The sequence below is a fragment of the Nuphar pumila genome, unplaced genomic scaffold (genome assembly GCF_984573655.1).
Source record: "Nuphar pumila unplaced genomic scaffold, dmNupPumi1.hap1.1 HAP1_SCAFFOLD_270, whole genome shotgun sequence".
NCBI lineage: Eukaryota > Viridiplantae > Streptophyta > Magnoliopsida > Nymphaeales > Nymphaeaceae > Nuphar > Nuphar pumila.
Window position 1 is genome coordinate 48016 of NW_028323251.1, and position 26526 is coordinate 74541.

Genomic DNA, 26526 nt, shown 5'->3' on the forward strand with positions numbered 1-26526 from the left:
CGTGGCTTTAACACTGCTCGACCAAGGCGTCCGTGCACACCCAAGACCGGAGCGTGCACTTTGCATACACAATCTGCCAAGGGTCACATGCTCCTTCATAGCTTTTGTACTGCAGCTTCATAGCTTGTATCATGATCATATCCTCGTCACGATACAAGCTTAGAACTGTACGATCGCTCCCCCCAGATGCCCTGCGGCGAGCGTGGTACAGGAAGAGGATGACACAACCCCAGACAAGCTGAGAGTGATGATGATGTATATTTTTACAACACTATCGCATCCACATGGACATCGGCAGCGCTAAGAACTACTAAAGCATCATGACATATTCGGCCTCCCACCAGCAACAGGTGTTTGCCCTTGCATTGTGAAGGGCGCTTGCAGAGAACGAGTGCAGACAGCTCTCTGTATCAGAACATGCTCGAGTATCATTGTCTGGACAACAATTGCGCAGGAGTGCAGGTGTTCGGGGTACCTAGAGGTACATTCCTTCGTTTTTTTCTATCTAATTGTTGGGGTCGATATGCAGAATGGTTTTAAACGCAACGCTGATGGAAGTGTTTATTGTTGGCTGGACGCCTCCCTGCTCATATTGAGCTCTGGTTCAGCTGCGTGCAGACGTTTCCCGTAACGTTAACCCCCTTGCTGCTGAACGATGCCGCCCATGCGACAGCAAGATCGCCAGCTCCTGCATTCCTCGCTTCGTGACCTCAGCAAAATTGGCACTCCGATGCCAGGCAAGGGTGTGTCCTGCCAGTTCTTCGCCTTGATGCGGTTCTTGAACCCCAAGTGCGTTACCGATATTCATGCATTCTCAGGCCTCTCGACCCGGAAATTGCACAGCCTGGCAAAGTGGTACATTCTGCTGTGTGAGGCGCTTAATCCTCGCCCTTATCTGGTGGCAGGCCGCAAGGCAGGAGCATTTTTTGAAGCATGTTGTATCGTATGCGCCCGACGGACTCGTTCTCTGCTGTTGCAAAGTATGACAACATGTAGCTGTGGCCGATGTACGATGCGTGGCTGTCACGATGGATGTTGACCGCCCACTCAAAACGACTGATGTCTGGGTGACCTGCAAATAAAAGCATCTGTCAACGTACCTTCTTGTGACCCGACCGCTCGCAGATTATGGTGGTTTTGCCATACACAGCGCTCATCATTTCTTGTTTGATAGCGCACTTTGTAACCATGTGGCTGGAGCTGCACAAAGTGAAGACGCAAAGTAAAAGCAAGCATTGCGACTTGTTTAATATGCACCAGCAGTTGATTACAACCCAACCCCTACCCCTCCTAACCTCTTAGCCCCTTGTTTCAGCTCTGTCCGAGCGTTGACGCTCGAACCATGAGTGCCACCTGCTCCTAGCATGTGCTGTAAGATGATCCAAGCATGGCATCTCAGTATGTGAGCGATGCATGGCCTCTATCAGATGAAGGGCCCTGAATGTACACCCTTGCCAGTACTTCGCTGTACATATCATGCGCGCTTGGTATTTTGACAAGGCATGTGCACATGATTCTAAAGAGACTCTGCTGCCTCCATAAAACGGTGCTGCCTCTTCGGTGCGCAAGCGTTCCAGGCATTTGTGCAGCCAGTGGTGTCGCACGATGCAATGCACATATCATCAACACATCACCAGCTCGCCAGGTGAAGGAGTCCAAGTAGGGATCATGCTAAGAACTGTCATGGAGAAAGTGACACGTGATGCCACTTTCAGACGCATGGCTTGAAGCTTGGGAGCCGCACCTGTGCCAACGTACTTGGACTGCAAGTGCTCAAGCTGGCTGTTGATATTGAACCTGTCCTGCAGTGTCGCCATGATTGCACGCTACTCAAATGTAACTAACGTTGTAATGACAAGGAATTCTCCGAAATATACTACTTCTTACACGGCCAGCTACAAATGCAGACAGATTGACAGGACAGGGTGTTGCACGCCTTCCTAAACGATCCATCACTGCATGGGAGCTGATGCAGAGAGCAACATGCTTACAGCGAAGCGGTCGCCCACAGCTCGGCTGCAGCCTCAGGCTGAGACTCAGTCTCGCAGTGTCTGATATCTCGGAAGATAGGCACGGCTATGAAAGCTTGGCAAGCACATTTTGCAACAATCGTGTCTGCATCGTGACCAACCATCTCGCATGCCTCAAGTGTTCAACAAAGTGCGTGACCTGACCTGCTCGCGTGCGTTTATAGCTGAAGAGAATACTGAACTGGGCAATTGTTTCCAGCAAGACCAAGCGTATCGGACGCTACGCGTAGTTTCCATATGAATGATTGAATTCATGTCAGTGGTGAAATTCTTCTCGGCTCCGACGCATCCGTCTGGCGTAGTCGGCCGTTCGCTCGACAGGGTTCTCATGAAACGTGCACGAATGCGCGTCAATAGGCCAGCAGCGTCGTCGTAAGTGCCCTCGTTTCTTTCTGGCAGGGATCAATTTCCATTGCTCTTCCGATAGTTAAGGAAACACGCATTTACGGGCACTGTTGAGCCAACGTAATAGGACTAACGAACACGGGCGGGCTGTGAACAGCGGAACGGTGGATGCAGGCGCGTCTCTGGCGACGCCATAGCCGACGTCATCTCTGAGCGCACCACTCTCGTGGTAGATGGCATCCAAGGCGTCGGCTCTTCTGGCTGGTCGTCGCAGAAGATCTACAGCACTCGAACTGGCGAGAAGTTCTTCGTCAAGACCGCTCAAGGGCTCTCAGCGAAGGACATGTTTCAGGGTGAGGCGCTCGGTCTCACAGCAATGCTAGACACGCACACGATTCGCGTTCCGCGAGTCGTCGCCGTCGGCGATCTCGGCAGCGGGAGCTACATCGTGATGGAGCACCTCTCTTTGAGTGGCGCCGTGAAACAGGCTGAACTGGGAAAGCAGCTAGCGCTAATGCACAAAGCTCAGCCGCAGGTACGTCCTCGCATCAGGGCTTTGACTGGTATCTGATCTGCAACAGGACATTGGCGCTTTCACCTATGATCAGGTCGAGGCATCTGTGCATAGTCGATTGCTGACTTCGTGCCGTGTACATTGGCGCACTTCAGCCTGACAACTGCTGTTTGCACCGAAGCTTGAGCTGGCAGCTTCGTTTGATTGGACGAAGACAATACGATTTACCTGTCACACTCCAGAACTGACTTGAGTAGTATCATGCCCCAGAACCCCAAAGCGCAAGCTGGCCACTTTGGCTTTGATGTCAACAACACCATTGGCGGGACGCCGCAGCCCAACGAATGGAATAGCGACTGGGTCTCTTTTTTTCGGGAGAAACGGCTGATGCACCAAGTGGAGCTGACCCGAGACGCACAGCTCAAGCGCTTAGCTCAGCCCATTGCAGACAACCTCGAGGTGCGGGCTGGAGAGTTTCCATTGTGTCCCGTCCATGCAGCGATAGCCGGTCACAAGCTTTGTCAGGTGTTGGGAGAAGGTCATGTCGAGGTTACCCACTGGGTGATATGCAGGGTTGAAGGAGAATCAGACACCGGCCTTGGCGTTAAGGTGTCTGGTTCTCCTTCACCCCTGCATATCACACACCTCAGCAAGTCAGGCTTCAGGCATGACACTTGCATTTGCGCAAGCGTCCCTCCCTAACCCTCGCTCCTGCGCAAAGGAAGGCTTGAGGCAACTGCATAAATCTTGCAGGGTGCGGAGGGGCCGTCGGATGTTTTTGGATTTAGTTTGACAACAAAGCTGCCATGGATGCTGCGTTGTGGGCCAGTGTTTCAGCGCACCATGTCGTTTTTTGGGTCCAGATGCCCGACAATGCATGGATTTTTGGCACAGGGCATGGCGGTCGAAACCCATGCTGGCGAAGTACTGTTGTGGGCAGTATCCAATGATGCAGTGACGCCGTATGCTTCTGTCGGTACTGACTTCATCGACTGGGAGAGTAACAACCCGGCAGGTATCGATGTTTCTTTGCACTACCATAACAACACCAACAAATAGCGGATTTTTTGGGAACGCAAAATCATTTTTGGGTGTTTTTCCTCTACAAGTACCTGAAAGTTCAACATATTTTTTATATTCGAATTTGGCGGCGAGTCCAATAGCAAGACCGTGACCGCCCGTTTTTTGGTATAGTAACGGTAGTGCCTTGCTGGCATGCAGAGCCTGTTTGAGGGCATCGACGTACGGCCGAGTGTGCTGCACGGAGACCTTTGGAGCGGTAACATTGCAAGCGTGGGTGGGCAGCCCGCAATTTTCGACCCCGCTACCTACTTCGGCCATTCCGAAGCTGAGTTCGGCATGTCGTGGTGTGCGGGCTTCGGGCGGGCCTTCTACGACGCCTACTTCGAGATCCTGCCCAAGCAGGCAGGCTTTGAGAAGCGCCGAGACCTGTACATGCTGTACCACTACCTCAACCATTACAACCTGTTTGGCAGCGGGTACATGAGCCAGTGCAGGCGGATTCTGGAACAGCTGGCGAAGAGTTTATGATGTTTGATGGCTGTTTGGCTGTCTGGCGGCGGGCGTATATCATAATAGTTTATTTACTTTTATGGCTGTTTGGCCAGTTGGCAAGTTGTCTGTCTTGCTGCCGACTGGGCATGCTGTTGCTTTGCAGAAACGATCTGCTGTATACCCATGCTTCATCACGTATTGCGTGATGAAGGCCAACCTTGAGGTCCGATCACTTGAAAGTTCCTGATTTTCTTCCAAAACACAAATCATGTGCCGTCGCGTGGGGTTGCGTGCATTGTGTGTAAACACGAGTATTGGCCAAGAGCGTGCTCAAGCCTCTGCTGGGGGCGAGATGCTCTGGTCAGGTGAGCCTGAGCTTACGCATGCATGCATGTGGGCCCAGAGTACAATGCCATGCAACGCTTTCCCGCCCGTCGTCGCTGCTAGGACATGTGGCACATTCAGGGAGCGCAGATGAGATCCTGGGAGCCCTTGAATGATGTGGGGATTCCCTGTAGACACCACTGGTTTCCCTTATCTATGCCCACGTCACGTGCAGGAATTGTAGCATAATGGACATCAATGATGCCCACGTCACATGCAGGAATTTTAGCACAATGGACATCAATGAAGCACTGCCTCACAAGTGTCTCCAGATGGTACTTGAAGCCTTGTGGTAGTGTTGTGAACGATACATCATCATCAACCCCTAATCTGGAAGATCTCAATCTTCCACGAGCATGGAGGTTCCGAATGTTGCTGGTATTCTGAATCCAGGGTTGGTGAGCACGTAACTGCGAGATCAGCGTTGACACTGGAACGCTTGCACAAGAGACTTTGCATGATAAAGCCAGCGATCGGCGCTAAAATGCAACGTCACCGCCGATTCAATCATGTCTGGTGATTAAATAAGCTGACTGATGGCTACCCGAGGAAAACAGAAAAGCGCAAAAGTGACTGACACTTGGGTTGAGCCGAGAATTGAACTCGGGACCTCTCGCACCCTAAGCGAGAATCATACCACTAGACCACACAACCTATGTGACCCCACAACGTGATGTTGTGATGGACCTCGGATGGCATAGTCCATGACAAGATATTATATCAATTAATGCTTTACGTTCCCGATGGTTGCATCGTCACAGAATGAAATTCCCCACCACATTTTCATACCCAACACTGTGGTATAGACACCATTGTTGGTTTCAGGACGCGAGAACATGATCCACATATAAAAAACTACAAACACTACCTACTCATCAATGATACCATGATTAGAGGCTCCATGTCACAGCAAGCACCACGAGATGATGCGCATTCGTACGCCATAACCTACGGCATAGGCACCGTTCACGAATGTAGATTGCTGGTACTATCACGTTCGCTATCGCGTCAGTTGTCATTGTCTACGCGATGCGAGAAACGTCTGGTGCACAAATTGTCTCACAGGACGTGGCAGGCCTACGGCATCGAGCCAAGACGAGAGCAAATACTGTATCAGGGCGATCTGACGAAAAGTAACAGTGACATCACCATACATGCTGATTGTTTGCGGCAGTGCTGTAAACAAGACTATTGTAAGCGCTCGAGCTCAGCGCTCACTGCCCATCCAAGGATGGAAGTACAAAAACAGGCAACTCTCAAATTGCGTAGTGGAGTGCATGAATGGGTTTGACTTGGTTTTGTTGAACGTTCCACTCGCATATGTGTTTGCTGTGAAGCAGGGACAGCACCTGACTATCTGTTGTGCACAAGTCGAGCTGTATAGGGTGCGGTATTCGCAAGCATGCAACATCTGACTATAGTGATGCGCGTGACGAGGAGATGCCAGTGTCTTCATGGAGATTTATTTGAGAAAGTGCTGAATATGGATGCCCTACTCAGCATAGGAACTTCATGAACGTGGCCTGCCCTTGGAGTGTGCCCACATTCCAGCAAATGGGCCACGAACCGCAACATGAGTTGAAAAGCGACTTGACGACACCTACATTCTCGTGTAATAAACTCAGGAGGATTGCTCCACCTTGGGCTGGATGCATGTAAAGCATCATGGGAGATGCAGGGGAATGGAAGACGTTCGTTGCGTTGCTGCCAGTGCCATCGCATTCCAAGGTTGGTCGGCAATTTGAAAACACGTACGGCACAGTAGCCTTTGTGAGAAATCATCTCACGAAGGAAGGTAAGGGGCTTGTTCCGATGAGGTCAGTTCGCGTCGCAACTTGCAGTCAGTTGCAGCAAGTTGACGAGTGACCCTGTACTGTAGCATTCTCACGATGCATTACAAGGGCTCAGCAATACGAGATGTCCAAGAAGAACGCCAAGCCGAAGGTGTGCGCATCACGTCAACATGCATACAATTGCTTCAGTGCTCTGCTTGCGACCCAGACCAGCTGCTCAGGGAAGTGGAGGCGAAGAATTGATGATTGGCCTGGCACACATGTCTCTGTTAATGCAGGCTGTCAAGCAAGCTGAGGAAGCACGTTCTTATCAGAGTGATATGAAACGTAGAGGCAAGGAAAGGAGATCAGATGCGTGGGGAGAACATGTACGCTGCTTGAAGCTGTAAAGTAATGCGTCTGGACTTCCAGGACATGGTAGTGTCCATGGTTGGCCTTAGGCACGAGGGTATTGTCCCTACTTGGTCATTCCAACCTGATTTGGGATGGAAATACAGGCCAGACTACAGCATGAAGGTGCTCAACGGTGTCGTTTCCTGCCAAAAATCATACACTAACATCGAGCCGGCGGATTTTACCTGTATCAGTTTCAAGCTTATGATTAAAAATTGTCAGCCATGAGTATATGCGCCACGTTTGGACTCTGGCGTCTGATACTATCATTGGAAACGTCTTTGATGCGCAAGCTCGTGCCGATGACAAGGCACAGCGGGGCGCAGCAATGACCAGGACACAAGGTTACAGGCAGCCAGGGGCCTCAAGCATGGTTGTAGATGTCGCGCGGACGCGCGCGCGCGTTTGGGTCAAGTTTCGTGAGCGTTGAAGGCGATTGCGTTAATAGTAAAAGAACTGTGCGACTTTGTCGTGGACTGCTTCGCGTAAATTGTTGCCGAACAACTCATCACAGGCATCCTTGGCCGTGTTCTCCGCAGGTTTCTGGGGAGCAGCAGCAACAGCAGCGTACTTAGCTTTGATTTCAGATGGGACGTCTATGCATGCAGAGATTCCGGATCTTGGGGATGTGTCCTATATGGCCTTTAGCACGCGAGGTTTTCTGCTTGAACGTCTTCTCGCAATGCACACAAGTCGCTGAGTAATGCCCTCCGGCATCAACACTGTGAACAATAAACTCTTCCCAGATGGGGTCTTTGCTGATCAGCACAGGCGCGAATGAACTTGCTTTCGAGGTTTCAGTGTCCGTCCTAGGCCGCTTGCCACTGCCACTGGCACGAGATGTGGTCAAAAAGCCCTCCATTTAGAATGTATATTTACACAGGGGACTTATTTGCTTTGCTTTATATTCTCACGCACGCAAATTGTGCCTGCTTCCCGACTAAAGTAGTTTTTATCGACTTTTGAAATTCAAATGCAACTTTTTGGCGCCAGGACGTTGCCTTTCGGCGCGAACGGCCCTCCGCGCGACGCGTGGGCGCGTTCGGCCTCTACGCGCGCGCGGCGCGTATTTTGGGTCCGCGCGTCGCGCGCTCACAACCATGGCCTCAAGCACAATGCGCTACTCAAACTTCTGCAAATGGGCATTCGCTCTCAACGTGCACTTATCAGGCGACATAGGGCACCAAGGTGATGAATCATTGGACAGCACTAAAGGAGGCAATGCAGCTGAATCCTACGAAGGAGGAAAACATACTCTGCCAGCAAGTTGCTCCGTCACAGTGATTAGCGAGGCGGTTGTCAGCACAGACGATGTCTCTCCTTCCAGCAATTCAGTAAGCCTGTCGATTGACAGTCGGCTCCTGCTGTGGATTCAGACGCATATGAGTCGCCATTGCCTGACGATGGCAGCACATATCATGCGCGTTCTTGTCACCGATGAAGCCATGTGCCGGCTTTTGCCTCTAGTAGTATGGATCAAACCACAAACAGGCATGTTCATGATATTCAGTATCTCGACAACCGAGCTGCTGAACGGCAGCATCAAGTGGGCGACACAGCGTCCTCGTCCGTTCTGGTTCGTGCCGGGTGTCCAAAGCCTTGGAGACCACCTTGAAAGGGACTACAGCTTTCCCAGCGGCCATGCACAGATCGCAGCAACGTTCCTTGCATACCTAGAGCTCAAGATCACTCACAACGCCGTTGGTCTTGAAATCGGCACCTTCTTCATGCTCCTTAAAAACGGGCTTTTCTCGCGTGTATCTTGGAGCGAACTTCCCTAGCTGTGTGGCTGTCGGCTGGGCACTGGAATTCGCGCTCCCGTGTGCAATCAACGCCATCGGCGATTTCTCATGGTTCCTCGAGGACGCTAGCGATGCGGCGCGTGCCGCAATTTCACTCGCGTTCCTGGCATTCTGGTTGATGATGCTCTCTGGCATTCGTCATGTCAGACCCACCGATGGCAAGCGTCTTGCGCAGTGGTCAAACCATTTGCGCAGCCATGTAGAGCCGAAGAATAACGAGTTTGAGCCTGATGCCACTTCCCTGCGGCGATGTGAGTGCCCACTCTGCACCTTGGCTGGAGGCATGGTGGGCACGATCATTGATTACCGAAGCACCTCATGGGTGGATTTACTTCCTGCTTGAGGAGTGCACGTAGCGGCATGATGCTCGTACGCTTTCCCTGCGAGCGCTGCAGGGGAACGCAGGGATTGTCGTTCTGGTGGCGGTGTTTGCTATGTCAAGGTTTTGTGGGCGCCGTTCTGCGGCGGCTCTCCTGCTGCTGCTTCTTCTCCCTGTCGCTTTGGGCCGTTGCTGGCAATCCTTGGCTGGCGAAGTTGTGGGGTGGTGAATGTGCTCTGCCGATTGTACACTAGAATTGCCGGCAGCGTCCCACAACCATAGTTGCCGCAACTCGGCGTAATGTCGAAAAAGGAGTTCTGAGGATCCTCGAGTTGGTTTTCGAGCCTGAGTTCATATTTGAGAGCAGTTGAAGTAGATTCAGCCCCCAGTAATCCCAATGAGAAGAACTCCAACCCAAAATAACAAATTGTCCCGTCGTAAGGGACCTGCGTTGCCTAAAAGGACTGGTAAGCCCAGATGCGATTGTCAGTGATGCTTTCTGATGGATCGTTTTGTTGTCCGCAAGGACGAAGACGGTGCTGGTGGTAGTGGACATCAGGGTTATCTTTGAGTGATTTTATTGTGTAAGATTTCATCGCCGTGAACTTGACATCGATTCAACATGTGCCATATTATGTTGCTTCACCTGGTGCTAGCCCCTTGGTTTGCTTAACCTCGTTTGCATTGGACTTCAATGAACCGTTATCAGGGCATTACCTTCAAAACACTGCAGCGGAAGCAAGGGCTTCGCCCCCGCACCCTCAAGACGTACGTTCGGGCCCGCATCCTCAAAGCGGTACGAATCCACTCGGTTTGTCTGACTGGGAATCATGAGAGTCTCAGTCACGGCAAGCGTGGTCATTGGCGATTGCGCATGTGAAAGAAGCAGATCCTGACGCAGATTGGCGCGGGCGTATCACGCCTGTGTCGAGTTGAATGCTGTCGACTTTGAGATTTATCTCATAAAATTATACATGAGACTTTTCAACCTCCATTCCAAAGAATTTCTTCACTGGCTCATGAAATAGAGGGGGCAAGCATGAGCTTGGGCAACGCAAGAGCACACTCTGTCTGTTGCGGTATCGGTACCGATCGGTTGGTACGTTACTACGGCCGACAGTGTCATCGCAAACAACCACTATTTCGTATGGCGTCATCACGCAGCACTTTTCTGTGCTCACGGCTCTTCGGAGACGGCATCTACGTATCAATCAACACGTGATATGTTCTTGTCTCCATGGTCACGCTCTGCATCTCCCAGACACGTTTGCTGAATGCTTTGAAGATTTAACAATGGGACGAAACAGGGACGGATTTCCTCTGCAGGTAACTTTATCTTCCACACCGCCAATGAAGCTTTCAGGTTCTAGCCTTGCATTGGTCCGCACAGACTTTGCCGCACCTATTGTCCGCATGCTGCAGGTCTTAGGGTTGCCTTCGCCTAGTCCGTGTAATAGTCCGTTGGGGTTGCTTCAAGTAGAAACTCCCCAAGGTTCTTTCTATGCATAAGAAGAGGATGTATGCGTGCTGTTTGTTAGACATACTTTGAGCTTCTGTACGAGTCAGCCCAGCCAGTTTGAACACTTATCTCAAGATAGTTCAAACGAACTTTGGCCACAAGCATGCAGCTGCAGGCTGCCTGGGCCAGGTGGCCGGTTTAATAGCCGAAGATAGCGTAACTCATTTGGCAAGGTGTTCAGGGAACGGAAAAGCACGATGACAAGAGCAGACAAGCTGAAAAAAATACGAACCAGGCGTCGAATGGAACATCAACAGGTGTGACGCGCTCGGAAGTCGTGGAACGACAATCAGACTTGTGCGTCAGTTGCCACTTGCCATTTTAATGTGTCCTGCTTCCTTTCGTTCGACATGCTCGTCAAGAAGATGAGTTCGAGTGAATGGCGCCATCAACGAGTGTAAACAAACTCTCTAGTGCTGCTTGCCTGACTTACGACTACGTCCAATTCCTTGTTGACAACTATACGCTCGCGTTAGATCTACTCTAGAGCTTCACGGCACAAAGTTGCTATGCTATTTTTGAAGTGGAAGGTAGTCGATCGGTGAGGGCTGTGCAATTGCCATTGTCCATACCATGTGTTGTAAACAGATGCATCATGCAGGGGGCTTCAGGGAGTCAAGCGCTACATTGCAGCACGCTCCCGCTCACTCCTTTCTGCCGGACATCCATCCGGCTGCCAGAGCACACACACGACAAGCACGGCGACAGAGTGTACTTTCCATCAAGCAGATGATGATGGAGTCTTGTTCGCCTGGGGAACCTCACTCAGCGCCTTGCATGCAGTCGCTGCTCAGCGAGGAAACGAGATGTTCCCTTGCACGCGTAGAAAGTCAGCCGAAGCTGGGTGGAAGGTTCGACAGCTGTCCTTGAATGCTTTGCAGCCCCGCATTCTTTCTGCTCACCCGATGCGTGCTGCAGGCTGAGGCCATTGTTGTGCTGCATGAACAAATGGGCGTACATTACATGTAAAAAAACACCCAAACTAGTCCATGTAGAGCATGCCATAAATTTTCAACTCAGACCGACAGATGCCACGACTTGCCCATGCCCTACAAAGTTTGATTGCTGGGGGACAGCACACACACTAGTGTAGTCTCTGATGCATGGCAGCCGTGGCAGGAACAGGCTGGTACACAAACCGCCAGAAACATTTGCACGGGCAATGTACGATATGCTCGTGCAAGCGAGGGTTGTGCAACCCTCGCAAACTGACCTCCCCAGTGAGCACATTCCCTCAGTACTCCCCATCTTACCACGCATGAAAGCACAACATCCACCTCTACCTGCTAGTCAATTGTGGAGAGAAGGATTTGCATGGTTAAGCACCCAGGCAGTATGGAACTCAAAAGTTCATGTCGTGAAGACACGTCAACATGCCACCACACCAACATCCACGCCCTTGCCAAATCATCGGTTTTTATATAACCCAGTGACTACCACAGAGAACACTTGACACTCACTATATATGTCTGGTGATTTTGCATCCCTAGGGCCGACTTGCATGACTGGACAGCCAGCTGTAAGGTGCCCCCAATTTCGCCATTTTCCTTGTTTGGTCCATGCCCAACATACCTTCACCTCCGAATCCAACCGGATTGTTGTATAGGAGCTAAATGTGACCTGTGCCCTAAAAAAAAATTACGTTTGAAACCGGCAGCACCCTCGTGTGCTGAAATACATACAGCTTCAAAAGGTCATGGACAACGTCAACATGGAGGTATCTTTGTGCTCACGCTTCATTGATGATGATGTATCTATTTTACAACACTACCGCATCCGCATGGACATTGGCAACTCCAATTCCTCAATCAAATCGCATAAGCGAAGAATTTCGTCACACACTGTTGTAACACTTTCCCTCACTCATGCAAATCATGTTTTGTTTGGGCCGCTTTGTTGTCGTTTCAATTGCGAGCAGAGGCAAAACCAGTGCATGCGTTTTGTTGATATGGTCTACAGAACGTATGTGACGCGCTATCATAAACTCCAGTGTCAGAAGTGTGAGACTGGTGCAGACAGTCATCAGTGTCAGTGTCTCGGCAGTGCATGGCTCGCAAAATTTGAAAGCTGGATGCAATTAACCAAGGCGCTGTTGTTGGGTCAACTGCAACTTTTGCAAGCGTCCAAACATCTTCATGCACTCCAAAGGCTGTGTGCATGCAGGGACCTACTGTTCGACGACGTGCCACGTATGCGTGCAAAATCCCTCGTGGGCATGATGAAGCTGTGTGAAGAGCCCAGCACGGAGAGTTATGTGGGGGTCAAGGATCCCCTGCGGCATCAGTTCGCTGGTGAGGCAGCACGCGTGATGTGGGAGAACACGCTGACTGACCTGCAGTCCGGCCCATCTCTCATGAGATGTGCCAGCAAGGCACAGAGAGCTGTGCACCTGCAGACCTTATTGGAGGGTCATGATGTCAATGAGAGCCTGGAAAAGCATGATCGTGACAAGACCATGAAAGAGAAAATCGCACTCGAGCTACGCATACGTCAAGGTGCTAAGCCGCCAGGAAGTATTGCGACCATGCAGGATGCGCACGTCGTACACATTCTTGACGACCAAAGTGGCGAGAAATATCTGCCCCCTGACGCCGTTTCCCAGCACCTCATGACCCGTCAGGAAAAGGAAGCTGCACGCCTGGCACGTACCGGCGGCCGTCCCGGAAGGCAGCGCAAAGTATCGACACTTATGCTAGCAGATTGAGAAAGTTCGTATGTTGTGCGTGCTTCTATTTGTCAGTGTCCGAAGACATGCCGGTGCTAACCTACCGCCGTTGCGCGTTCGACGGCTTGTTGATTTGGTGGGTGCCGTTTATGTTGCGTCCATGTACGCTGCACTATGTGATCGTGCCTTGCATACCATGAGGCATGATACAACCTGCGGCAGGAAAATGTGATAAATAATGCTCGCATCAGAATGGCCGGCACAAGGATGGTCGAGTTTCACTTAGTTATGTGGTTCATCAACAGCAGATTTAGAGAAAAAATCTGATAAATCAAAAATCGTAGTGCACGTGGATCAGCTGTAGGAGCAACATGCGGTGCAAGCCGAGCACTCTTTTTGATTCATCCATTCCGTGATCGGCGGCAACTGGCGCAATTTTACATGCTGTGAACACAGGACTGAAAGTGCTTGGTAAAGGGCCTTGCATAGCGGAGTGTGTGCAGCTGGCTGATGTAGCATATATGCGCATATGAACTGTTCCAAGTAAGTGTTTGGCTTTTTGGTACAGCTTCAGTTATGGCAAATCTTTGGCTCTGTATTATCACATATGCACACTGTGCAGGTTGCAAATCACTCTGGCAGCAGCAGTCCGCTTGGCTGGAATGTTGTCTTGTAACCGTGGTTGTCACTGTGGCCACTCATCCACGCAATCTGTCAAGCAGTCGCAAAATCATCACCAGCTGGTGTGACGGATATGCTGAAAAAGGCAACCTGCATGCAAATGTATATGTGAGAGAACAAGGGAGAACGAACAGAACAGCAACGAAACGAGCATTCTGCTTTGGTAATTAGCCTCGTGGACAGCCGTGGGGCCACATTGGGCCGATCAGGAAAGGCAAGGTTGCCGCATCTGCTCAATTGCACAGCAACGTCACGGCACAAATTTTGTCCCCTCACGCAAGTACCGGGAGGAGAGCTCACGGTACCCAGATCGCCTTTCACCCATGACAACACTGGCCGCTGCCTAAGCCTCGATGCGATCCAAACGCCACCTCATGGCGCAAGTATCGCTCATCCTGCGTGATTTCAGAGTTCCAACTGACGTGAATACGGTACTTCGCTGCGTGTTAGGGATGCCATGTCTGGCCAGCCTCCCAACGGGGCGAGGGTGAACTCTCTCTTGCACATGGATGTTTGGAGCCACCCCTGCTCCGCGCATATCGGCTGGCGCCACTGGAACGCCGCGAGCTGGACACGCAGGTCGAGAAGCTCAGTTCGCGCGGTTGGATACGCCTTATCCCGTGGTAGCTCATCACGGTGGGCTTCCCCGAGCGGCTTTCTTTTGCGATCAATCCGGAAGGCGGTCTTCGCATGTGCGTCGATGATGGAATGTGAGAAATGTGCATCTCTGGGCGAGACGGTCAAAGTTTGTCTCACAACCACAACTCGGGCGACTTATTTGTTGCCATTCTTCGGACCCTAGCCGGCCACCGTCACATCAGCTGTCGGTGAATATGCTACTGACGTTCCACCCGCCCAGTGAGTTACCGCCTGCCTGGACGAAGCCAACGGAGCCTCTGCGGAGATTGTTATGTAGTCTCGAAGCACCATGCTAACTGCTATTCGATGTAAGCTTTCGTGCGTGCAACCTTGCCAAGGTCCTTGGAAAATGGTTGTCGATTAGAAACAGCAATACCTTTTGCGACCATGTTTGCGTGTCAATGAGGTGACAACGAATCAGATCATGCTGCATGTTTCCTCTGGGGCTTCCAGTTTCTGTGGAGCAAGCATTAGTCGTAGATGGAGGTGCTGTAAACGAGCAAGTAAGGTGCGTCGTTTCGCCCATTGCCGAATGTTGGCGCAGGCTCTTGACCCCGCGTGGACGTGAAAATTACATGTGAAAGTACTTTTGCTCTCGCCTGTGCTCCTCGTGATAGAGCTCGGCCTCCATCGGCATAGCCTTGGGTGGTGCAATACCGCGAACGCGCGAAGTTGTAAAGAGACAATGCACAGCACGCTCCCTGAGTTAAACGATTTGTGAATGTCAACTGTTTGTTAGAAGCATGCTGCCCAGTGCCCACATGATGTGGTCCCTGGTGACTAGCGATACCCTGGCAGTACCAAATAGTGCTGTACTGTCAAATGCAAGTTGCTGAACACTTTGACGATGCCTGGCATCGGAGCCACTCACAAATGCGCTGTATGCCTCTTGAATGTCTATTTCTTCTGCTGCTGAGTCGTCAGAGGAAGTTGCTTCCCATTCTAGAATATTATTGACCGCAATGTGCTGCCTGTTCCTGGAGATCGAGACGGGGTTTGTGTCAAGTTTGTTAACATGCAGAGACGTCACATGGTTGAGTAAACTTGCATTTGCAGGGACCACTCCGTGTCCTGGCTCGCAACATAGTGCTCTTCACCAAAGCAGAAGCAGCAAGGTGCGCTCAAACCATGTCAGCAGTCGTGAGGGTTGGTCAAACTCAATCAACCCTGTTAATGGCAATATCATTTGTCTGCAGGGCTGGCATTGCTTTGGCGCCAACAGATAGCAGAGCCCAGCACATCCGTGATCAGCTCAAGAGTCAGAATGGAGACCTCATACGCATCGGGGTGGTGAATGGCCTGAAGGTAAGCGCTTGCGGACCGTTGTGAGAGTCATAATAAAGACCCATACATGATGCACTGTTTACTGCAATGACCGAATTGTTGGTATGATGAGCCTGCACAGCCCGTCCCGATCATTTTGCATGATGGGCCTCTCGTGTAAATTCTCTCGTGTAAATCCATCAAAGCGCAAACGGTCAGACTCTTATCTTGGCACAGTGCATTGCCAGAAGTTGGACTCGTTCTGGACCTAGCCAAACTGCATCGCACATGTTTTTCCTGTCGCAAGCAACTTTTGTTATAGAACGAGAACATAATATATGCTAATATACCCAAAAAGACCGTTGTTGACAAACAGGGGAGACAGAGAGCCACAAACACACATGAAATGGACGGTCAGACCTGTGTTTGCTGCCACAGCGTGACTTGCAGTCAGGCTGACACCATGTTGGCCGCACCCGTAACATTGACGAAGCTAGAAGTGTGACGGAAACAGAAGCGCCGGCCCATCACATCGGACACATCGACATCAAGCGTTTTCCGCCAAGCGTTTATCACATCGCACACATTGACGTCAAGCGTTTGTCAGTGGGGTATAAAGTGAGCGCATGTTCAGGGTACCGCGCTTGTCAAGGAGGTGAGTGCCGAGACGGTGCGGCTGCTTTGGAACACATGGCAGCAGCCGCAGGCGCCTCCACCGATCACACTGCTGCTGGCAATGCCCCGCCCCAAAGTGCTGCGGCGGCTGTGGAGCAGTCTGGCAGAGGTGGGGGTCTCAGAGGTGATTGTGACACGCGCGCACAAGGTGGAGACCGGCTACGATAACTCCAAATCGCTCCGGAAGGAAGTCGTGCTCGCCGAGTGCTTGAGGGGGCTGGAGCAGGCTGGGGATACCATCCTTCCCAGCATCCTGTACTCAACGTCCCTCAACCAGGCGCTCCAGCACTTTGGCCCGGACTCCGATGGCATTCCATCGGTGCTGAATGCTGACAGGGTGAGGCGCTTTTGCGTTGTGATGGTGATACTGTTTTCTCCTCCGACGCCCCTCCATCCATGGCGAGATCGGAGCTTTATCTTTCGTGTGCTGTCTCCTGTTTGTCATGCTCTGTAGGTTCGTTGCGCCATGTGCGTGTACATGTACACCCCCCCAGTAGACCCATGCATGCGTCCCTTAGCAAGGCACTTGGGTCGAGCACAGATCGGGAATGCGTAGCGGACTGCGTGCTTAGCTGTCGATGGGGCATTCAGTCGGCACATGTTCCGGTGGCTTATGCCGACGGACGCAACTGCAGGATAGCAACGAAGTAGAGCCAGGCACAGCATCGACGCCGTTCCAGCCAATGCTGGTAGCGTCAGTGCCACGATGGAAGCACAGCAGGACGAACGCGGGCGCCGCAGCAGCAAACGGCAACGGAAAGGGGAACGGCCAGGCCCCGAAGGAGCTGCAGCCGCCTAAGACGCTCGCATTCATAACGCAGTGCCTCAATGTGCGGCGCACAAGCGAGGAGGAGCGCTTTCGAGGCAGCATGGTGGGCTCGGAAGGCCTCCCGACACTGTCGGGCCAGATTCACGCCACGTCGACGACAGCTGCACAGCCGTCGACTTCTGATCGTGGCAACGGCAGCAGCTTCACGCCGGTGAGCAGGATGCTTTTCGAGCAGCTGGAGGCCTGCATTGCCGAACAGCGGGTCGTGCCGCTCAAGCTCGTTGCGCACCCCTCGGTGCGGCCCTTCCCATGGCTTGCTTTGTTCACCTCTCGAGGTATCATGCAGACCCAAGAAATCACTGATTGTTTAGCATTGTTGATGGCATTATTCACGTGTTATTCACCAAAACGTTAAGCCGTGGCCCTTCCTGCCGTGCTCTGCCGCTCACAACATGCCTTTTTTGGTGTACAACGAGCTCTGCTGCACTCCTTGCACTGATATGGGGCAGCCGACGACGAGGGGCCTGCCTGGTGGGTGTCGCTTGTTATCTGTCGCGACCTGCGTGCTGTCCTGATGACTGGCACACGCGATTGCTGGCCCCCTTCTGCACAGAAGCACTCAAGCATCTGCTGAACGATCTCGTTGTTGGCACCCTTCGAGCCGTTGCCGACAAATATTGTCTTGCAATGCTAGTGCAGTTGATGTTGCGCTCCGTCTGTCGAAGTATGTGAGTCACGTGACTCATGACTACCGCAGGCGGCCACTCTCGTCTCCGACGCCGTCATGCACTACAAACGGCTCATGAATAGAGCAGGATACTCGGTGTGGAAGCTCGACGAGTTGCCGCACCAAAAGGTGGCTGCCGTGAAGCGCACGCACGGCAACGTTAACTCTTTCGACCGCTACTACGGCAGCCGAGCAGAGCACATGAGCTTGCCGGAGCCTGGAGGCATGGATGAGTTCCTTCATCCTGGCCCCAGCGAGACCGCCGAGATAACGCTTGAGGGTAGCATGGACGTGGGCACGACCGCTGTCGACACCACGTTCTGGGGTGAGGGGCAGGTGATCATCGCCGTGGGGCCTGAGGGCGGCTGGACGGACTGGGAGCTTCAGGAGATGCAGCATGCAGGGTTCATTCCTGTTGGCATGGGACCACGGACGCTATCATCGACCAACGCCGTGGTCTCGCTGCTCGCCGTCATCCAGGAGGCCATGCGGTCACGATGACATGCGATCAATGCCACTCATTACTACTGATGCACCCTGGGCAGCCTTGTGATGTCATTCTGCATGTCTGCTTACTTATGGATGGTCCCTGCTTGCTGCAATCTTCTCCTGTGTGTCTGGTCTCTCGTTTTCTGAAATTGCGAACACATCAGCCCGTTGGCCTCGAGCTCTGTGACGTCTTGCACATGTAAGCTGTGTTTGAAAAGCAATTTATGCCCTGAAGACACACTATAGCCTAGCTAGCGGGCATCGAATGACTTCATACAATTTGGTGTACCTTTGTTTTGCAGCCAGGCCTACTGTTTAAGCAGGTGCACCAATGTTGAGTTTCATTACCATTTGGTTATATGTCTGCTGGGAAGGCATTATGCACCAGGCGGTATGTGGGTCCCAAGAATTGCATCAGCCAGAAAACTGCTTCCGGCAATTGCTGATAGTCGATGAAATTGACGGCGGAATCGATGGCGCGATGTTCACATTGCAGGATAGACCGTATCGAATGTCTATTCCTCCACACTTGCCAGACATCCCTCGCCCACCCATTGTTTGATTGCAACCTACATCTTGCATTACGTCGACAGGCTTGGCAAGCCGCTTGCTTGGATAATATCGGTGAGGCTCTTTGATATTACTCAAGCACTCCCCACAGGGTCGACGCCGGACCCAAGCGGGTCGAGGCCGCCATGCACCGGTCCATGGCCCGATACGCTTGATCGATGTAATTGTCGACAAACTACCGCATGTGCAAGAGCTACAGGACGTACACACGTATAAGGGATGATGCTGTACATGATCACACTGCCAACTCCAAGGGCTACTTGGAAATCAGTGCTACCACATCCATCACCCAGGCACTGCCTGTCGGAATGGGCCATATGCTGTGCACTGGGGCTTGTGAGGCAGTGTTCCCTGTACGCCGTGCGTGAGCCTTGATGAACAGTATAATGCTATGCAGTGCTTCCGACACATGTGTTCAAGGCCAAGCAGTCACCGAACAAAATGAGATCATTCCTACTAGTAGTTATGCGGGGAACACCCATGCATGCCCTTTTCGCTGCCAACGGCAACCTTTCGCCAGGGGTACCCCATAAATTGAGTCATCAACAACACAAAACAAACAATCAAGCAATTTTTTATGTTACATATCCACCATGGCACAACACAAACTGCATCATGAAGACTTGCCTCTAGCTCATTCTTTCGACTCCACAAAAGCGATTTGTCTGCACAGGGAACGTGCACATGCAGGAATCTTTGGAAGTTTGTCTGCCAACATCGTTTATTCCTCTACCAGATGCTCCATGGCGAAAGCTACTAGACGGACTGGGTCATTCAGCTCTTCTTCCCAGCACACGCAACAAAGGAAACTCAAAGCTTTCGGCAAAACTACAATTTTCTCTTCCTATGCCAACAATTTCCCTTTCTATGGGTATCAATGGACGGTCCGGGGGTGGTGCCCTAGAGTTGACCCTTGTACTATCTACAGCGCGGGATGGGGGAGATGCGAGGATGGTGGAGACTCTAGAACAAAGCTTCTTTAGCCACAGACTTGAAGCGCTTGCAAGCCAACAAGAACGCTCCGTAGGTGTCACGGTCCCAAACTGGCCAAAGCATCGACCTCCCGAGAACTTTCCCGAGAAGTTCTTCGTTAAGGTGCAGCAGCATCACCGGTCCTGCCTGCACATGCCTCAACCATCACAGGTGACAAGCATCGACAAGAAGAACCGCCAGATTCTAGTGACAACCGAACCTGCGCAAGCTTTGCCCTCGAGCACAGTCCTGGCCGGTAGGCTTGGTGTGACCAAGCTGTGCATGACAGAGGGGTTGGCATCTGCAGCATTAGCCCGGCACTTTGTGTGCTGATTCCCTTGAGAGAGCAGTTCCTTGTTGAACATTCCTTGGCTATGAGCTTGTTCTCCCCATGCACCATACATTACTGAAGGAAATGATGGGAAGTGGTGACCGACACAGCAAGCTATGATGAGTGCATCGGAGAGGTCCATCACAGCGTCCGAGAGTTCCGTTCAGCTGAGATGCAAAGTCACTTTATTTCATCCACCTCTGCTCTAAGTGTTTCAAATAGTTTTTCTAAACGCCCCCCTCTCTAAGCACTTCTGCAGCCTGCAAATGGTATCATGGCAGGGTGACGTCATTGTCAAGGCGATTGCATGATGCCCGTATCGATCAGCGTTTTGCTTCCACCTTTAATGAAAGGCCTCATTTGGCTTCGCGCTGAGATAGCGCCCCCCGGGAAATGAAATGATGCTGATGAGTCCTTTTTGCCACTGCACCCTTAAAGCCATCGGCAACTCCAAGCGCTACTTGCGAAACTTGAACAGAAAAAGCAGTAGTTAAAACAGTCCACCTCCACTATGTGCATCCAGTATCGAGCTGTGTTGCTCAACACATTCTCAACTGTCCCAGTTCTGGAATCAAGCACTCCCACAATGCCAAAGTTCCGTTGCCATAGAGATTCAAATGAGAGATACCTGGTTGGCGTGCACACGCCCGTAAACTGCGAGAGCCTCCTCTTCGGCCAGTCTTCCATGCTCTTCGGCTTCAGGCCGTCGATCCACTCTGCGCCTTGCTCGTTTTGCAACGGGCTGTACCTCATCCATCTCCGCTGATTTGGCACTTTTCTTGCCATTGCGTCCCGGTGTGGGCGCGCTTTCCCGATGGCGCCGCTTCTTGTCTTGCTTCCCTGGCTTATTTTTCTGGCAGCCTTCGGGGTCACGCTTCCTGCTCTGTTTCTTACGCTTCATGTGACCGCTCTCCTGGTCCTTGTTATCTGGCATCAGGCACTGCACGTTTCACAAGATATGTTGCACGAGCTTACAGGGATGTGTTTGGACGCCCGACAACGGATCGCACAGACCATTTCCCATGAAGTGAGATTGAGTGCATTCATCAGGGCTACTCCTGCCATTAACAGGATCGAAGCATAGGATAACAGGTCGGAACGAATGTGATCAGAAAGGCACCTTTCTCAGCCAGCCAAGACAGTGCATGGGACTTAGCTGAGACTCAGTGTCCTCAGCCTGAGTACATCCAGCATGGTGACCGGCACCGCTCTCCTAGTATTGTTGACAACTGAAATGCGGCTTTAGGCTCATCGTGTTCAACAGCCAGACAGTGTGGCAGTGAACAGCACCTCAGCCACAACTCTAGGCCTGAGCTTCAACTACGACCACTTCCCTGAAAATATCACGCCCGCCACCCCTTGAAACTTTTCTTGACTTGTTTCGGTCTTTTCCTGCAGGCCCGTCACATGGTGGCGGGGAAAAAACCTTAAGGACGCGCCAGACGAAAATCCAAGATCGACCTCGTCGGAGCTCTCGAAAGCATGTCAGGCTAGGATTGCCTGGGAGTGCTCTTCGTAGACGGGTCCTTGTATTTTAGCTTATTTCCAGAAGCACAACTTCGAGCTTCTCTGTTTCGCTAGCAGCTAGGCGCCTTTGTGCTTTCTTTGGCGCCCGCCCGCCCCCCCCGTAGGTTGTGGTGTCTTTTCAGTCGGCCTCTTGTCTTTTCTGCGTCAGCTTTCGCCGCCTGAGGCCTCCTTTGCTGTGCTTTTCTTTGTCACGCGTGGAGAGCGTGGCTGCCAGCGCGCCAGCGCCGCTGCCAGCCCACCTACCCCGCCGTAACAATTCCCTTGGGCTTCTATGCCGCGTGTAAACGACACGCCTGTGTGGATTGGTACTTGGAAATGTTACCACGTGTCTCAGCCTCAGCCAAAATCACCATGATACAAGACAATGCTGCACAGCCAGGCAACTCTCACATGATGTGACCCTGTACCGGGCACGCTTATCGAACAGCACATGATGTGACCCCTGCAAAGCTACACTAACAGACAGTGTTTGTCAGTGTGCCCATGGAGCTCAGGAAGCATAAATGCTTGACTCCTTGGCTGAATGAAGATAGCAACACTGTAGCCAGGTCATGCGATGCCCAAATGTTGTCTTGCATTCTTACCCACCTGCCACCCCACAACAGCCATGGCAGGGTGGAATTGGACGCACCTCGGCTCAAACTCTGTGCTGGAAGTTCAACCATATTTTTTTTTCTGAAAGTCATAGCATCACCTCTGCCACCCTTTCAAACACGATAAGAGTTCTGCTCCTCAAACTATTGGTGGATAAGGGTGACACCACGTGACTTGGCCTCAGCATGTATGATGAATTATCATTGTTGATGTATCATTTTACAGCGCTACAGCATGGATATTTGCAACTCCAAGAACTACCTGGGAATCAGTGCTGCCCGATCATCGTCATAAAGAGAATGCTGAACAGCCAGGCTAGTCTCACATGGTGTGACCCTCCCACGCTGGGGCTTGAGGCCGAATCCCTTTGGGTGTGTCCTCGTAGGCGTAGTGCTCGTTTGCGTGGACCTGGCGTGATTCCCGATTGATTTTCTTTCCTTTTCTTCCCAGAGCACAATCGGACAGCACATGATGTGACCCTCTGCAAAGCACACCAGACACCCAGCCCACAGTGTGATGCTGCCCATGGAGCTCAAGAAGCATAAGTGGTTCACTCCTTGATTGCATGAAGGTAGCAACACAGTAGCCAGGTCATGCAACTCCCTAACGTCATCTTGAAATCTGAGCCACCTGCCATCCCACACATACCAGGCCCACATACACATCAAGCAACTTTGCTGTGTGAGATGTGGGGCGAACGTCAGTTTCACTGTAAGAAGCCGCTTCAACGTCTGGGATCCACAAACCTCACGAGGACAGGTTGGCGGGGTCAATTTCTTGTTGCCATGTCTTTGATGCACGCATGAGTGGTTGCGCCACACCATCACGATCGCCATTGTCCTAACTCAATCTGTGCATGCGCATGTGTATGACATCATAACGTCAGCTGTGACAAATGGCCATCACGGCCCCGGAATTTACATTGTGACACTGCATACTCAAACAAAGAAAGGTACTTGGGTGGGTGGACAAGCAAAGCAGTAGCTCTGAATAGAAAACCAGAGGCGAGCGTCGCGAGGTCCGCTGTATGGGCAAGCATGCCACCCGAGCATGCATGCTAGAAGGGCAAGCAGGTGCTTCACATATGAGTCACGGGATCACTAATTGCAGACTATCTCAAGGCTAGAGCACCGAGCATGGGAAGCCAGCAATGTACTCAAGTAGAGTCATTACAGACTATCCGTAAAGGTGTGAGATACGAGTGTCATTCACAAAGGCAACATGTACATGCATTTGTTTGAGAACTAGCAAGTTCTGTCCGTCTGCTAACACAAGATTGTATAGACGGTACAAATATTTGCCCGCCCTCAACAATGCATGTCTAGCTGCATCATTTTCTTTGAGGCTTGGAGGCTCAACGAGGAGAATAGTGCTTAGCTGCTAGATAGCATGCTTTATATAACATACTAGGGACAGATCTAAGTACTGGGGATAAGTTCATCGGGGATCAACTGTCCTACATTCGATCTGCATGGCCGAATAGGCGCTGTTCCAACTTGCTGACGGAATTTGTTCGTCGTCAATTCGCTGTATAGCAGCTGGACACGGTCCATTGGTTTCAATCTGGATTCACGGAGAGGAAACACCCTGACGCAGCTCAGGTCGCATCGACCGGATGTTTGTGAGGACTCCCATGGCGACGTGAATGTCCAATGTGGCTGCGTATTACTGGGACTCACTAGCCCTCACAGCAGCAAGCAACAGTGCGTCCATCTTGCTAGCGCCCGCCCGTACCCCCAGATCTGGTGGCTGAAATATGTTTCCCTCTGCTGGTGAGGTGATGGTGATCCTGAAGAAGTCACGAGCTGGCGTCTCGCGAGTCAAGATCACTTTGTCGCCAAACTTGGGCTTGCACTTTCCCACAAACTTGCTCCATCCAGACCGCAGCTCAAAGGACTGTCTGCATTCAGATGAGCGTATTGGAAAGACAACTTTGATGCAATTGATACGATTAGCCATATTACGTTATCAGGCCACATGTTCTAGAACTGGAAGCGAGGGAGTCTAGGCAGGCAACCCAAGAAGAAAAACGCGAGTCCCAGAGCTCTGTCCGCAGAAGCAGACATGGGTGTCGTGCTACTACACAAATCCTGCCCCTGAGCTGCCTCTGCAAATGTTGCCCAGGTCAGACGCTTAACACCAGGCCAACAGGCCAAGAGGTAAGGTTCCCCTTCATTCACGCCTGAGATATGAAGGCCTGTACACAAGCTATAGTGCAGAGCCCCACTACATTATGTTAGTCAACAAAGCAGCCAGCCGACATAAAGCCAGAATCAGTCGGCGCTCAAGTTGCACGCTCATTGTTGAAAAGTGTGCGATGGCATGTGTACAGTGAGTGCCCGTACAAGGTGGGACAGTGGAAAGTTTCTTGGCATGATGGGCTACAGAAGCAGACATGACCGTGCTCAGTTGGATACGAGGCATCATATGCTGGCAACAACACACCATCCATGATGCACAGTCTGCAAACTGCTGTCAAGCAAACTGAAAGGCCGGCGCTTGAGGACTGAGACGCCAGACCTTCAGGAAACAGCGTTGCGTCAAGATGGATGAACGTACCGGCCGGTAATCCTATACTTCATCGGCCAGATGCGCCCTTCGTCGTCCTCGACCTTGACGTCCACCTGCAAACGTTTCGAGGCAAATACCTCGTCCTTACGCGGCATGATGTCAGCCTCCATCTCCTTTGTGAGAGAGAGGTGAGTTTCGAAGGACTTGTAGTTCAAGAGCCTAGCGTGCGACACTGGAAGTGTCACTTCAACCTGTGGTGCCTCATCACCCTCATTGGGATCGGCCATCAGGCGAGAGGGGGAGGAGGTTCCCCCGTTACTAGTGGGGTCGGTGTGGCTGGTGTGGTTAGTGTGGTTCACCCCATCATGCTCCTCGGACGATGACACTGGGGCCTTACGGGAGCTGTCCGGGAGTCGACGACCCACGTCCTTTGAAAGTAGCCGCCGAACAGCTTCTGTGTTGAAGTCCCCCACATCCTTCCCTGCAGGTGAAAGTGGCCATCACAAGGACGTCGCGCGTACAGGACGGTGAACGGCAGCAAGTGATAGGATCATCGCGCCACAGAGGAAATGGCACAGCTGGCTTGAGCTGCACATATGCACAAGGCACCGACTGGCAAAGAACTCTCGTCATCACAAGGGGCTCTGGCTCACCTCGTGAGCCTCATGACTCCTACGAGGTCATGCCACAAGCTGGTCAGTAGAAATAACGGGGCGAACGCTGCTTGCAAACACACTTCTCTTACACAGCCAACCAGATAATGCAGGCAACGTGTTATACACGTTAGAAAACTGAACAGCTGCCGTGAAGAGTCTCATGCAAGACAGGTATTATTTTCCTTGGGTTCTTGGTGCGCTTTCCTTGTGGATATGCATAATTTGTCCGGGGTGCTTAGGGCCTTGAGCATGCACGGTTTGCAATGTGGAATCCCTGACGGATGTTGGCATGACGGTCTCGTCACCCTCTGCTAACTGAAACCCACACACGAGCCGTCTGCATCCCACAGTACTTCCCACAGTACAGCGCAGTGGAAGCATGCTGGGCCCGTAACCTCTTAACATATCGGACACTTTACGTTGGGATGCAGAGGTACATATATAAGACCTCAAAGGACACAGACAACTGGCAATCCAAACAGCAGCTATCTATAACGACAACTAACTAGATAGGCAATACTTCGAGTTGCCAATATCCAGGTGGGTGCGGTAGTATTGCAAAATGATGCATGATCATCGAGGCATCACATTTGTCGTACCAGACCCTTTCAGCAGCATCTCGCCACTGTGGCTGTTGCCAGTCAGTTTCCCTCCATGGTATGATGCGGTCAGAGGCCCTGTGTTTTGGTGGAGTCCAAGTGCACCAGATTCTGAGAGAGGATGCTGCTTTTGGAAGAGTTTATTGGGTCGGCCAGCCGATAAGAACTGGGACAGCTTGGACACCGTAAAGTTGCTTGGAGGCTTGCATCCTGTTGCTTGCATGCTGACATCCGGTGCAGCTGG

At 51.8% G+C, this 26526-nt stretch overlaps 1 protein-coding gene, 1 non-coding gene and 1 pseudogene across 2 annotated transcripts; 1 reads left to right on the plus strand and 2 right to left on the minus strand.

Moving 5' to 3' along the window:
- Positions 1-878: 878 nt before the first annotated feature.
- On the minus strand, positions 879-1817 carry LOC149810596 (uncharacterized protein At4g14342 pseudogene; annotated as a pseudogene).
- A 142-nt stretch (positions 1818-1959) lies between these two features.
- On the plus strand, positions 1960-4651 carry LOC149810597 (protein-ribulosamine 3-kinase, chloroplastic-like). The gene is made up of 5 exons (XM_089994177.1): positions 1960-2049; positions 2533-2910; positions 3160-3348; positions 4111-4432; positions 4518-4651. The coding sequence occupies exons 1-5, from the start codon at positions 1960-1962 to the stop codon at positions 4649-4651; spliced, it is 1113 nt and encodes a 370-aa protein (XP_089850303.1).
- Positions 4652-5370: 719 nt separating this feature from the next.
- Positions 5371-5442, minus strand: TRNAP-AGG (transfer RNA proline (anticodon AGG)). The gene has a single exon. It is a non-coding gene; the product is annotated as a tRNA-Pro (tRNA).
- Between the last annotated feature and the right edge of the window lie 21084 nt (positions 5443-26526).

What these genes read in the sequence shown, in the direction of transcription:
- LOC149810597 (XM_089994177.1), top strand. Translation starts at nt 1,960, where the DNA reads ATGGGAGCTGATGCAGAGAGCAACATGCTTACAGCGAAGCGGTCGCCC. An exon ending in CCATTGCAGACAACCTCGAG is followed by an intron (nt 3,349 to 4,110) that starts GTGCGGGCTGGA and finishes GCTGGCATGCAG; the next exon opens with AGCCTGTTTGAGGGCATCGA. An exon ending in TCTGGAACAGCTGGCGAAGA is followed by an intron (nt 4,433 to 4,517) that starts GTTTATGATGTT and finishes CTGTTTGGCCAG; the next exon opens with TTGGCAAGTTGTCTGTCTTG.